A 13040-nucleotide genomic window follows, 5' to 3' on the forward strand; every position below is an offset into this window, starting at 1 on the left:
TTAACTATGTATGATCCACCAATCAGACGATTCCTAACCCACTATAACGAGCCAAGGTTTCTTCAATTTGAAGAACGCACTGTGCAGCTACAATAATTACATCTCCAACCATAACTCTAACAAAAATTTCAACAACATCAAAAACTTCCACTTCTAACTGCCACACACAACACATTCGCTGTGTCTTCAACCCAATTCTACAACTCAATCACTGTCCATGAACTCTCAAGATGCCGATGATCCAAGCCATTTCAATTAAGTCGAACTCTCACCGCTCTCCTAGAGGTGCACCCGTGGTAACATATATAGCACGCTTCAAAGGGAAGCTCCGCAAAAATAACTACACTCCAACAAAGACTAACTATTTTTTTCTTTTGAAAAAACATCCACGGAATGCACTGCTATTATCCAAACTACTCACTGCAGTATGTTCAGTGGAGCAGCGTCTCCAGTCATAACACTAAAGATTTTGGTCAACAAAATGGCCGCCAGTCTCTTGCATTTTTGATTGACACTCATTTGAGCCAATAGCTGAAAGGAGAAGCGTCACCATCCAATTAGCTCTAATAATCTTAAGATGGTCCCGCCCTCTCTCTTATGAATGGGCTCTGTGGCAAAGACTTTGTGAATGAATTGGCCAGATCTGCTTGTGATTTTAATCATGTTAAGATTCTAAACGTAATGTTATTCATGGATTAAAGGGGTGGTCCACTACGATATCATATTTTAAACTTTAGTTAATGTGTAATGTAGCTGTGTGAACATAAACAGCATCTCTGAATGTAAAATGCTCAAAGTTCAACGCAAATGGAGACCTTGGTTTTTACAGAGTAGCTTAGCAAAGCCTACAATAAACAAATTTTGGGGACTACAAAAAATACTTCCGGGCCAGTAAGATCACAAACATACTTTTACCACGCGCACACACTGCGCAGCTAAGGGGCGTAGCCAGAGGCACTGTAATGTTACAGCAGAGAAAGCTGAAATGCCGTTTAAACACTGCTATTTCCACAGAGCTTCTTCTGTTTCTGTATTTGAGCTTCCAAATGACACGACACAGAGACAGAAGTGCTTACAGTTCAATTTTAATTATGTTCCAGAGAATTATAAAATACATAGCAAGCATGATTTGACAAAACACAGCTTCCAGAATCTCTCCCAGTTTAGTGCTAGATTCAGTTAAAATCTCCTCAAAGAAGCAGTAGCTCCAACAAGCAGAAGCTGTAGCCTGTGAGTTTTTATTTGTTAAAATGTATCATGACAGTGTCTAGCCTTAACAGTATTGTAGCAAAGATGTAAACAATAGGAAATGCTGTTTGGCACCGCTCCATTATCATTATGTTTAAATATTCTAATAGTTCTTTTTTAACATATTCTACACATGTTAAATCATTCAAATGATTAGGGTTAAATGGCCAAAATGTCTTTTTGGGTTTATTGTCCAGGTCAGGTACACTGTTAAATATACCCCTGCATGATCTGAGATGTCTCTTGTTCCTATTTTACAGTCTTTTATTTTATGTTGATCTGACCCAAACATAAAAAAAAATCAATTCTAGAATGAGACATGTGGGTGGAAGTATATTCTTTTTTAGAAGGGTATATGTCTCTCCATACATCTATTAAGCCTAATTCTTTCATCATGAATCTTATTTGTCTAGTTTCTTTACTAATTTACTTATTAGAAGATGAGTCCAATTTATAATGAAGTTGTACATTCCAGTCTCCCCCACAGATCAACGTACCCGAGGCCTCCTTGGCTATAATGGTAAATATTTTTTTTGAGAAATGCTTTGTCTTTTTCAGGTGGTTTATATATATTAAAGTACCTTCGATTTGGTCGATAGTTCCTTTTATTAGGATATATCGTTCTTCTCTTTCATTAATCTTAGAAATTAATTGAAAGTTGGTTTTATTTTAGATTAATGTCATTACTCCTCATTTACGACCATTATTATATGAGGAAAAGAAAACCTTAAATCCCATTTTTCCAGAATCCCATTTTCCTCTTGCCAGAAGATTATCTGTTGCTTTTCTCTTTTCATTTTAGCCACTAGTTTGCTTCTTTTAATCGGATTTAGTAACCCATTATTATTCAAAGTAATTACTCTATATTCCTGTTTTTGCGTATACTATAATCAGATGTTATTGCGAAGATCACGGTGACCGGAATGTAAAAAACAAACATGAATATCTTGAACCACATAAAAACGTAACATAACGAAAAAGGTCTCCAAACCTTGAAGTCTTGAAATAACTTCTTAATGAGAGGGGAAAGCTTTCCTTCTCTAAAGGGCACCTTCCTTGCTGTGCCTATTGCACAAAAAATGTTAACGAATATATTCAGCACACATATCTGGCATTATTATATTCTTGTATTTCTGGCTAGGTTTTCAAGTTAAATATTTCTACTTTCTAATTATAGCATGGGATTTTAGTTGTATAAATTAGAATTCCTTCATGTCTTCCTACCAGTATGTTACTCAATGACTCGAGTCTTGGTGTGCTCTAATCATTCATCTTGTGTTGTTGGTCAGTTCGGTTAAATACCATTCTTCCTTCAAACGATTTAAATGTCCATCATCGGTGAATTAAGTCAAGAAGTTTTACCAGTCTCTCAGAGTTCTTTGTTAGGAACTGTCAGGTTTTACCCTTCTTTCAAATGGAGCTAGTGTTGTCCCTTTGAAATTCACATAGTTTTTCCCAGATCTTCACTTGATGTTTTTCCTTACTTTTCTTCCATGTCACTCCTTTTGCCAAGGTCTTTGTTTCACTTTCCCAGAGATCCCTACAATAGTTTCTTCTTCGCTGTTTATCTGTCCTTTTTCTTTCAGATCTCTTGATGCCTCCGTCATTGAATTGTACACGACCGGGCCGTTTTCCAGAAAGATTCTACGTTTCGCTGGCGGTGGTGTTTGGAACTTAATCCCCTTTTCTTTCAGAATTTTTCTTATCGGAGCAAAAGCCCGTCTTTTCTGTTGGATCTCAGGTGGGCAGTCTTGGTCAAAAAAAATCCTTTTTTCGTTCTAGTGTATTACTTTCTTTCTCCATGCGGAGGACCAGTTTCTTTGTTTTGTATTCCAGGAAGAATACCACCACTGATCTAGGGTGGTGTCAGTGGGTGGTTTTGGTCCGAGTGCCCGGTAACACCTTTGGCTTTTAAGGTCCAATTTGTCGAGTGACAGCTCCATTTTGATAATCCTTCCACCAAGTCTTGGATATTATTCCATTCGCTTCCTTCCGGGATTCCAAAAATCCGAATATTATTTCTACATGATTCTAGATCTAACAGTTTCTCTTGTAAATTTTCTTGAATTTGGATGGTTTGATCGAGCATTTTTCATCTCAGCAATGTTCTCCTCCAATTCTCTAACTCGCTTCTCCACTTTGTTGACCTGCTGTAGCATTTAGGTCCGTAATAAGGCCATCCAGTTTTTGATTGACTTCTTGTTTAAAGTTACTTAGTTCCATTTTCACATGTTTTGCGAGAGAATCTTGGAAGGCGGTTAAATCACATTTAATATCTATCTAGAAAGCTTTGATGTCCGTATGTATTGCTGCAATGCTAGCTGACAGGCCATCAGCTATCCCGTCCGTCTCTAATTTTCATCTGTTGATTTCTCATTTTTTTCAGGTCTCAGTGGTTGTTTTTGTCCCCCTCTATGTTATTTAAATATGGTTTAGGTTATCATATATGATGTAAAAAGGAGGATTAAAACCAGTGTGTATGGGAGTGCTCTTTCTATGCTGCTACATGTGTCGACGCCATACCGGAAACCATCCTATGTGTTTCTTAAGCTGCCCCAAATGAGTGAAACTCTGTACACACTGATCATGTCTAGGGTTTCTCTCCAGTGTGAATCCTCTCATGTGTTTTCAGGGTTCTTAAGTGAGTAAACCCCTTACTGCACTGTGAACACTGGTTTTTCTCCAGTGTGAATACTCTTGTGCCGTTTCAATTCTGCAGCTGTATTAAAAGTCTTCTCACATTCCAAGCACATATACTCTCTCGTGTGGATCTTTGTGTGTTTATTAAGGTGTGATGATTGGCTGAAACTCTTCCCACACTGAGTGCATGTGAATGGTTTTTCTCTGGTGTGGATCTTCATGTGTCTATAAAGCGTTGATGATGAGCTGAAACTCTTCCCACACTGGTTGCATGTGAATGGTTTCTCTCCAGTGTGGATCATCATGTGTTGATTAAGGTGTGATGAGTGGATGAAACTCCTCCCACACTGTGTGCATGAGAATAGTTTCTCTCCAGTGTGGATCCTCATGTGCTGATTAAGGTTTGATGAGCTGTTAAAACTCTTCCCACACTGAGTGCATGTAAATGGTTTCTCTCCAGTGTGGATACTCATGTGGAGATTAAGGGATGATGAGCGGATGAAACTCTTCCCACACTGAGTGCATGTGAATAGTTTCTCTCCAGTGTGGATACTCATGTGTAGATTAAGGGATGATGATATCCTGAAACTCTTCCCACACTGAGTGCATGTGAATGGTTTCCCTCCAGTGTGGATACTCATGTGGTGATTAAGGGATGATGAGCGGATGAAACTCTTCCCACACTGAGTGCATGTGAATGGTTTCTCTCCAGTGTGAATCCTCATGTGGAGATTAAGGGATGATGAGCGGATGAAACTCTTCCCACACTGAGTGCATGTGAATGGTTTCTCTCCAGTGTGGATACTCATGTGTTTATTAAGGTTTGATGAGTGGCTGAAACTCTTCCCACACTGAGTGCATGTGAATGGTTTCTCTCCAGTGTGGTTCCTCATGTGTAGATTAAGGGATGATGATTGGCTGAAACTCTTCCCACACTGAGTGCATGTGAATGGTTTCTCTCCAGTGTGGATCCTCATGTGAATCTTAAGTTTGCTTTTATTTGCCAAACTCTTTCCACACTGAGTGCAGTTGAAACAATTCTTGTCTCTCTTTTTCAAAATACCATCAGTCTGTAAATGAGTTTTGTCCTCAACTTTGACATGATGTTCCTCCTTTTCTCTCCCCTCATTCTCTTCAATTAGGTCTGAAATAAATAAATAAACAATAGTTTTCATTAAGTCTTAAAACTCTCATCAAAAGCTGAAAAGTGAAAAGACACTGGAAACATTGGCTACACACACTATGTAAAATGAATCAGATCATATTGTGCTTGGTCCATTAACGTGTACACATTAAAGCAGATTCAATTCAATTCATCTTTATTTATCTAGTGCTTTTACAATGTAAATTGTGTCAAAGCCGCTTAACATAGAAGTTATAGTAAATTGAAACTGTGTCAGTCCAGTTTTCAGAGTTTCTTACATAATTGATCATAAAAGTCATTTTGGTCATATTGATCAGACACAGATTTGAAAGCTGTAAATGGCCTATTTTTATTCATAAATATTCAAAATTACAACAAAATGTTTTTATAAAATTTGTAAAGCAGACAGGGAATACTTGTTCATTCTGTGCCTGACTGGTAAATGCATCAGAAAAAAGGTTCTGGGGTAACAGCTGAACAAACAGCTGAATATTTGCCTCACAGACATGAGACACACCTGTACAGCATCTGCATAAAGTCTGGAATGTGCACCTTTACCATTATGTGCTGTTGGGTCATTTTCATCTATTCAGGGGTAATTTTGAGGATTAATTTGGCCAAAACTTTCTCTGTTTCAGCAAACGGACTGATATATGGGGACATCTTATTTTGACATATTCTGGGAAAATGCTTTGAAATAATAAAAAAAAAAACATTAATACACTCTGGGCAAATTTACTCCCTTTTCGTCATATTCATGCACTTCCGTATATTATGCATAGCCTACAGCAGCCAAACAAAGGTAAATGATGTGTGGGAGCATAATGCTCTTGGTCACAGCAGCTAAAATACAGATGCAATGGGACCTCTGTTTAGTTTATTGGCGCGACCCGTGCCAGTGTTTTGAGCTGCTGTGACGCATTCTCCCCCTTCTAGAGTCTCATCCAACCTGACCTCTCCTGGAAGCTTTGCGAGTCCCCCTCAAATTTATACCGGAATAATCCTCCAAAATAAGTTAAAATACTCGGAAATCATGGCGACGAGAGTGAATGAGCAAGACAACAGATCACGAGAGGCACAGCAAATAAGCATTACATTTATTCGGTTAAATAAATAGAGGGATTTGCACTCGCGATAACATTACTGCTCTAATTCTGAGTGATCTGCTGTCATTAGTTGGAGACCAGCAAAATATTTGAATGGTCCTGCATGTATTTAGCCCTTTTTACATATATAACAACTGAAAGTTCTGTGTTTTTGACAATATTGCAAGTTCACTAAAAGCTGGCTGGAAATATTAGATACATAAAACTTTATTTTATAACATGAATATTTAATAATATACATTCTTGTAATACACTCATTGCTATAGTTTAGAGACCTCTTTCCTTTTAGTAAAGAAGTATTAGGTTTATAGGTGTGCATTTTAATTCTTATGAATCAAACATACGCTCCAAACTTGTTCTTCATTGAGACTTGTTGAATTCTTCTTTTATCATTTGCAGTGTTTGCAAATTGCAATTTATATCTGTGTATATATTATTTTCTGTGGTGGATCTTTACGCTGTGGCAACCCCTGATAAATAAGGCACTTAGCCAGAGTGAAATGAATGGATGAATTATTTTCTGTAAAGCTGCTTTTGGCTATGACACGTTCACACCGAAAGAGGCGTTTAAGGTAATATATGCAGCACCTTTCATTTATTCTCTTCGGTAAGGCGAGATCTTCTCTTAAGGTTCATAATTAGAGGGAAAATGTGCTCAACGCATTATAAAGCTTGAAGCATTAGAATTAGTGGTCAGTATCAGCCGATCACCATGACAAGGAATCGGTACTCGATATCAGCTGCAAAAATCCTGATCAGAACATCCCTAGCTTTGACCCAACTTGGCTGTCAGAGCAGCAATACTGCCCCTTGCTGTACAAGACTGATCTTGGTAAGTCAGTAAATACACCCTTAGAAAAAAGAAGTATACTTAAGTTAAGGTCAAGTATAAAGTATACTTTATTTAGTAAGTAATTAAGCCCAAGATACACTACAGTGACTAAAGCTGCACACTTTGTAGATAAAAAAAAGATATGTTTCGAAGAAAAAAAGTAAATGTTTCGCTTGTACAGTTCAAATAATTGTTGTTTTTTACTGCTGTCATTCCAAAGAAACAAATTAACACCATGACTTCTGTGTCAGTGTCAGTCTGAACAGCCATGCCATGCCCCTCCCCAAACTGTTAACCTAGAGGAAACACTGAAACCGATATTCCTTTCCAGTTATCGGTGTTTTGTTTTCGTGGAGTGTCAGTGCACTTTACTGATGCATTTCTAAAAACAGTTTGCAGAGAGAGAAAAGAGAGAATACCTACACTTTTTATTATCCTTATATTGCAAAAGCACACACGTTTGTTGGCATTGAAAGTGTACACAATAAAAACTAGACACTTAACAGATTCAATTGATGTATTGAACTTATCTGTACGATCAAAACTGAAAGTGTAATTTAAGTTCTTTTTGGCGTTATGAGGAGAAGACGCATCAAAACGCGTATACGCAGTCTTCGAACCCTGGGGGTTAAACACCTATATGTATGACACAGTTAATGACATTATGTAAGAGTCTAATTGTTGTTGTTCTGAGATTGTATGTAGAGCGGTCTACAAACTTTTGGCGAGTGTTAAAGCTGGCCTCTGCTGATGAAACTGCAAACTAACTACAGAAAACTTTCTTTTAATTGAATCTCTGTCTCCTGCTCTCCTTCATCTGATAGACTGGTCTTTTTTGGGTTAAAATTGTTGGTCCCCCTACAAAGTGTATTTATGCACACACACTATAATCTGCTGTTTTACTCCACTGAACTCTGTATAAAAGACAAAAACTTTTTTGAACAGGCCTATCTAAAGGGTTAATGCTGCCAACTGATGATCAACAGTAAAAATGACACATTTTACCTCTTCCCAACAGGGAAAACACCAACAATCTAGAATGCATGATTATTTGGTGCCATGGCTTTGCGGTTAAAAAATGTGATTGTAATGGAACTAAATATTATTATCATGACAACGATATTTGTGGCCCACAATCAATAAATAAATATCGTCACAATGTTACAGTATAAACACCAAGCCAATATTTTAATGCGTGGAGTTTACAAATTATACTGCAACACAAGCATGAGGTGACTGCATCTAGATTGCAAGTGTTTTTTTGAGGAATGTAATGTTGATCAGGTAGCATTCCTCCTGTTTAGTTCAAACTTCCCAAGGTAACACAACAAACCTCATTAACCAGCTCAAAAGCCAACACAAAGTGGCTGTCATCAGTGGATTAATGAGCTCAGGAGAATTCTGCTTTGCATTTTTTATGCATTACTAACATCACTAAAACAGACATTTATTTTATAAGTCAACAAAATATTCGTGGAGATTCAGCAGTTTTTTTTTTTTTTTCTGACACGTTTGCCAGTCATGTAGACAGAAAGACACTATCCAATTGTTTCAATATAAAAAAAAGTAATTGTGGCCCTGTTCAAGCAGGTATTCAGGTTAGTTTTCATCAATCTGATGCAACTTTTATCATTTACAAGAAAAAAATGCTATTAAAAGTTTCAAATCAATTAACTGAATTTATAAAAAGACTAACCTATTTTATGCATGAAATAATGAAATAGAAAACTAATTTTCTTTATATCTGATTAGACCATGCTCTGTATTCAGTTTTAATAGGTATATACACGCTTATTTTTAAATAACATGATTAAAAACACATTAAAGACTAAACACATAAAATAAAACATTCACAAAGGTGTATCTTATAGAAAAACACCAATTGACGGGCTCTGCTCTCGGTTTAAAAAGAATCAAGCAGATTTTTATAAAATCTAATTTGCAGAAGAGAAATGACAAAAATTTAGCAAAAGGAAAAGATTAAACGTATCGGGACTGTTAAAAGAACATTCTACTTTATATATTCTTTCGACTCAATACAAAAGCTAAGATTATGAATGACGGAGTGTAAAGCCGTCTCTCCTGCATGCTTCAGCAGCGCGTTCCGCTGTTTATGAATGAGGAGGCGGAGAGAATGCGCACTTTAGTTTCATCTCAAGATATTGAAATAAAAACTAAGACCGAACTGCTCATCACGCTCAAGAAGTTAAACTAAAATGCACAACTGTTGTTAGTTGCACCCGCGGGAAGCACAAAGAACCGAACACGCAATTCTTTTAATTCAATATTCGTGAAGTATGTGACCCAACCGCAGATGCTTTGTCATGTTGGTCGCGACACTCTTTTTTATAACTTATTAGTTTATTACAATAATTACACTTAGCCTTGCCATCGTTCTTCACCACATGTAGCCGCTCTTTTGAGCACATCTTGCGATCCATCTCTAATCAAATGTTTAGATTATTATAATAGTTGCTCTCAAGCGGCAAAGTTCCTGGCAGAGTAGCAGGTGAAAAAAATGTGTGAGAACTAGTAACAACTACTAGAAACAAGTTTTAATCCATAAAGAAGTTCATGAAAAAAAAGAAATTGTGATCAACGTGTGGGATTTGTGATCAAATTGTGATCCTGGAGGGCCGATGTCCTACAATGATTAGTTACAACCCCAATCAGACACACCTGGGCTAGCTAATCAAGCTCTTACTAGGCTTTCTAGAAACATTCATGCAGGTGTGTTGAGGCAAGTTGGAGCTAAAAGCTGCAGGACACCGGCCTTCCAGGACCGAGTTTGGACACCCTTGTACTAATCCAACACGATCACTGTAATAACAGATATCTTCTACGAGAATACTGTATATCGTCAGCTCAGTTAAACTTGTTTTAATCTATTGTTTTTATTTATTTTGTATAGCCTCAGTGCTCAAGGACGCTTTACAAAAAGTAGGAGAACAAGAAAAGCAACAAACTTAAGAGGGTAGAGAAAATGGGAGACTAATAATACATAAAACGAAGACAAAAGACATGAGAACAAGTAGAAGGAAAGAAACTCATTCCTGTCTTTCAATGAGTGCTTATGTGCATTTAAGAGAACTAGGCAGCACACTCAGGGCTGCAAGATGGATTTAATTTAGTATTCTTATTATTAAAATATATCTGAATGAGGATCAAATGACTGAGTTGGTCTTTGAGAATGAAAACCAACCTGTTTGTTCCTGCAGATCTTCCTGTTTGACTGTGAATGTTTCTTCAATCTTCACATCTTCACTCTCCTCTTTAATAAACACCATCTTTATAACAGTGTGGTGATCAGTCGCTTCAGCAGGAGTTTTTCTCTGTGTTTGGACACTTTATCCTGTTTAAAATGAACAAAACAATAAAAATGTCCTGTTTAAAATAAATAAAACAAATGAACAGAAACAAAATAACTTCTCTTCAATTCTTGCTTCAACAGTTTCTTTAAATGAGAGTAATTAACAAAAAGATGAAAGAAACAAGAAATCAGAAAGAAATCATTGAGTTAAAGTTGGTTTTATATTCGCACATTTGTTCAGTGACAACTTGTGACATGGTCCCTGTATTGTTTACTATGGTACTTTGAGTCTGAAATCTCATCTAAGTAGGACTTGAAAACAACATTACTATTTATTTGACTGTGAACAATGTTGTATTTTGATAAGATGATTTCCCTGTTTAGAATTAGCAAATAATTATATAAAAAAGTTATATTAAGTTAGTTTAGGAGAAAGTCTGAATGTGCGAATATAAAACCAACTTTACCTCAATAAAGAAATCAGGTAAGTCCGAGCACAAAGCAATAGCCACAAATGAGCTGATTAAAACCAGTACTCCATTTTTGTATATACAGTGATGTATACATAGAATGAACTGACATTATGCTATTTAATGAATTAAACCTTCATTAAAACATTTATTATACACATTTCTATTACTTTATTCAAACAGAAGCCATCGATTACTGTGAGTAAAATCGTACTACGTTTTATAAAGGGTAAATAATATTGTCAACAACAGGTACATATTTTGCACCGGAGGGAAAACCTGAAACTTTAATCAATCGCTTTATATCTGTAAAAGCTTTAAAACAAACCTTTCTCCACTTGAATCACATCGCGGGAGCAGCGCAGCCTTATGACGTCACACGCCACGCCAAAATAAAAGTCCTTTTTGTTTAGCTTTTTTGCCACTTGCAGTTATGACTTATTGATACATTTCTCCCTCGTTTCCCACTTTACACAACATATCTGCTATCTCTCACACAGACACAGATATTCAGTATTTAGAGTTGTTGATCAAAACCTTTAATGTAAACATTTTTAAGACAATTTTGAAAAACGTTTTTAGGGTCATTTTATCACTATAAAGTGCCTTTGAGACATTAAAATAAAAAATAAAAAAAAACAGTTTGAGATTTTTTATTTAACCACATAGTTGTTGTATTAATTAGACCTTAGGCTGTAAGTAAGTCAATCCTGTCATGAACAAATTCTATAAGTATATTTTCATTGCAGTGTGATTATATCTATATTTTCAGAAAGGTCATGTGTCCCTTTACCAACCTAACTTCATGGAAAAAATCTATTTATAATAATGAAATAATAGACAAAACATAAATTTTCCAATAAAATATGCAATCAGTGCACATACTTTTCTAAATAAACCCCAAGATCTAAAATATTTTGTCAAGATTTCAGACAATATTAACTGGCCCTTTTTGGTTAATTAAGAAATCACACAAGATGTTTTGCTGAGGTTATAAATAATTTGTTTATTTTCATAAAAGTTGAACATGACTTTGGAAAACAAGATGACAGGGTGGACATTAGCATGACAGAGTGGACAAAGGCTTTATTCAGTGAACTAAATATAGAAGAACATTTGAAAAACAACAGGTACAACAAGAAATATTAAAGGGTTCATATAAAAGGGTTATAAAGTGTTCAAGAATTCAACTTGTGTTTTCACTAATACTGCAAACCACTGAGCCACCATGCCGTCTCTTCTGTTATCAATTAGGTTTTATCAATATGCAAATTAATGGTAGAATTAACTATTATTGTCCTTCAAATTAAACTAAATTTGCTAATGAATGTAAATCTTAAAATTGTACACTGTATTAGAGGAGTGAAGGGAATATTGGAGACAACTCAAGTTAAACACCTTAATACTGTTTTTTTTTTCTTCTTCAGAATAAGGTAAATAATTAGATTACAGATGTTCACATAATTGTACAAATACCTAGGGCTGTAGTTTTATTTCAGTCAATGAGCTCCATTATAAGGACGTTAAAAGGATATCCTAAATATAGACTGAGACAGATATTGCCAAAAGGTTTGTATTGTCCACGACTCATATTGCATCTACTCCTGCAGTGTATGAGTGTTGTGACATAAAAAACATGAACTAATTAACAATAAAATATTAAAGAATATAAAGTGTCAGTAACAATGCACCTATGTCCACCCTGTCAAGGAAGGATTTGTGACAGGGTGGACAATGACAAGGAGGACATTTTTGGCTAAAGACAGCATTTATTCAACACATGTAGCACCTGCAGCTGGTAAAGTGTTTCCCTATTTAAGCTCTTTGTACTCAGTTTAAAAGCTTTATTTTTAAGTTTATATTAATTAATATTTCACTATGACAGAGTGGACATGTTAAGCTTGACAACATTCAGTTTCAAACACAACATGAGGAAAAATAGGAAACATAAGTGTAGATATTTACTGAGTGCACAGCAGATATTTTAACCTGCTCTGAAGAAAAGCAAAATGGGCAGGGGGATGCCAATGAGTACATCAGAGTACATCTTAAAGAGGCATTTACCACATCATGTCACGGTGGACAGCAATTTTAAGGACACGTGCAAAATGATTAATGATATTAAAATGATTTTTTTTTTGTCAAATAACTTGCTAAATATAAAAGAATATTTATAAATCTTTTGTTTTAATTTGATCTAATTTACCTAATTTTTAGACTCACTGAAGTTGTCTGAGCAGTGTGTGGGACATGGCAAAATCACATCTATTCAATGAAAGAATATGGCAAA

The 13040-nt window shown here is 35.9% G+C and overlaps 1 protein-coding gene across 1 annotated transcript; it reads right to left on the minus strand.

Moving 5' to 3' along the window:
• Positions 1-1104: 1104 nt before the first annotated feature.
• LOC130222118 (gastrula zinc finger protein XlCGF57.1-like) lies at positions 1105-10305 on the minus strand. Its single transcript, XM_056454750.1, has 2 exons — positions 10173-10305; positions 1105-5032 (listed from the first exon to the last, which is right to left on the minus strand). The coding sequence occupies exons 1-2, from the start codon at positions 10255-10257 to the stop codon at positions 3903-3905; spliced, it is 1215 nt and encodes a 404-aa protein (XP_056310725.1). The 5' UTR covers positions 10258-10305; the 3' UTR covers positions 1105-3902.
• Positions 10306-13040: the final 2735 nt, after the last annotated feature.

The sequence above is a fragment of the Danio aesculapii genome, chromosome 4, assembly GCF_903798145.1.
Source record: "Danio aesculapii chromosome 4, fDanAes4.1, whole genome shotgun sequence".
Taxonomy (NCBI): domain Eukaryota; kingdom Metazoa; phylum Chordata; class Actinopteri; order Cypriniformes; family Danionidae; genus Danio; species Danio aesculapii.

Coding starts and splice junctions, on each gene's coding strand:
- LOC130222118 (XM_056454750.1), bottom strand. CDS start 10,257: ATGGTGTTTATTAAAGAGGAGAGTGAAGATGTGAAGATTGAAGAAACA. Junction 5,033..10,172: donor AGATCTGCAGGAACAAACAG/GTTGGTTTTCAT, acceptor TATTTATTTCAG/ACCTAATTGAAGAGAATGAG.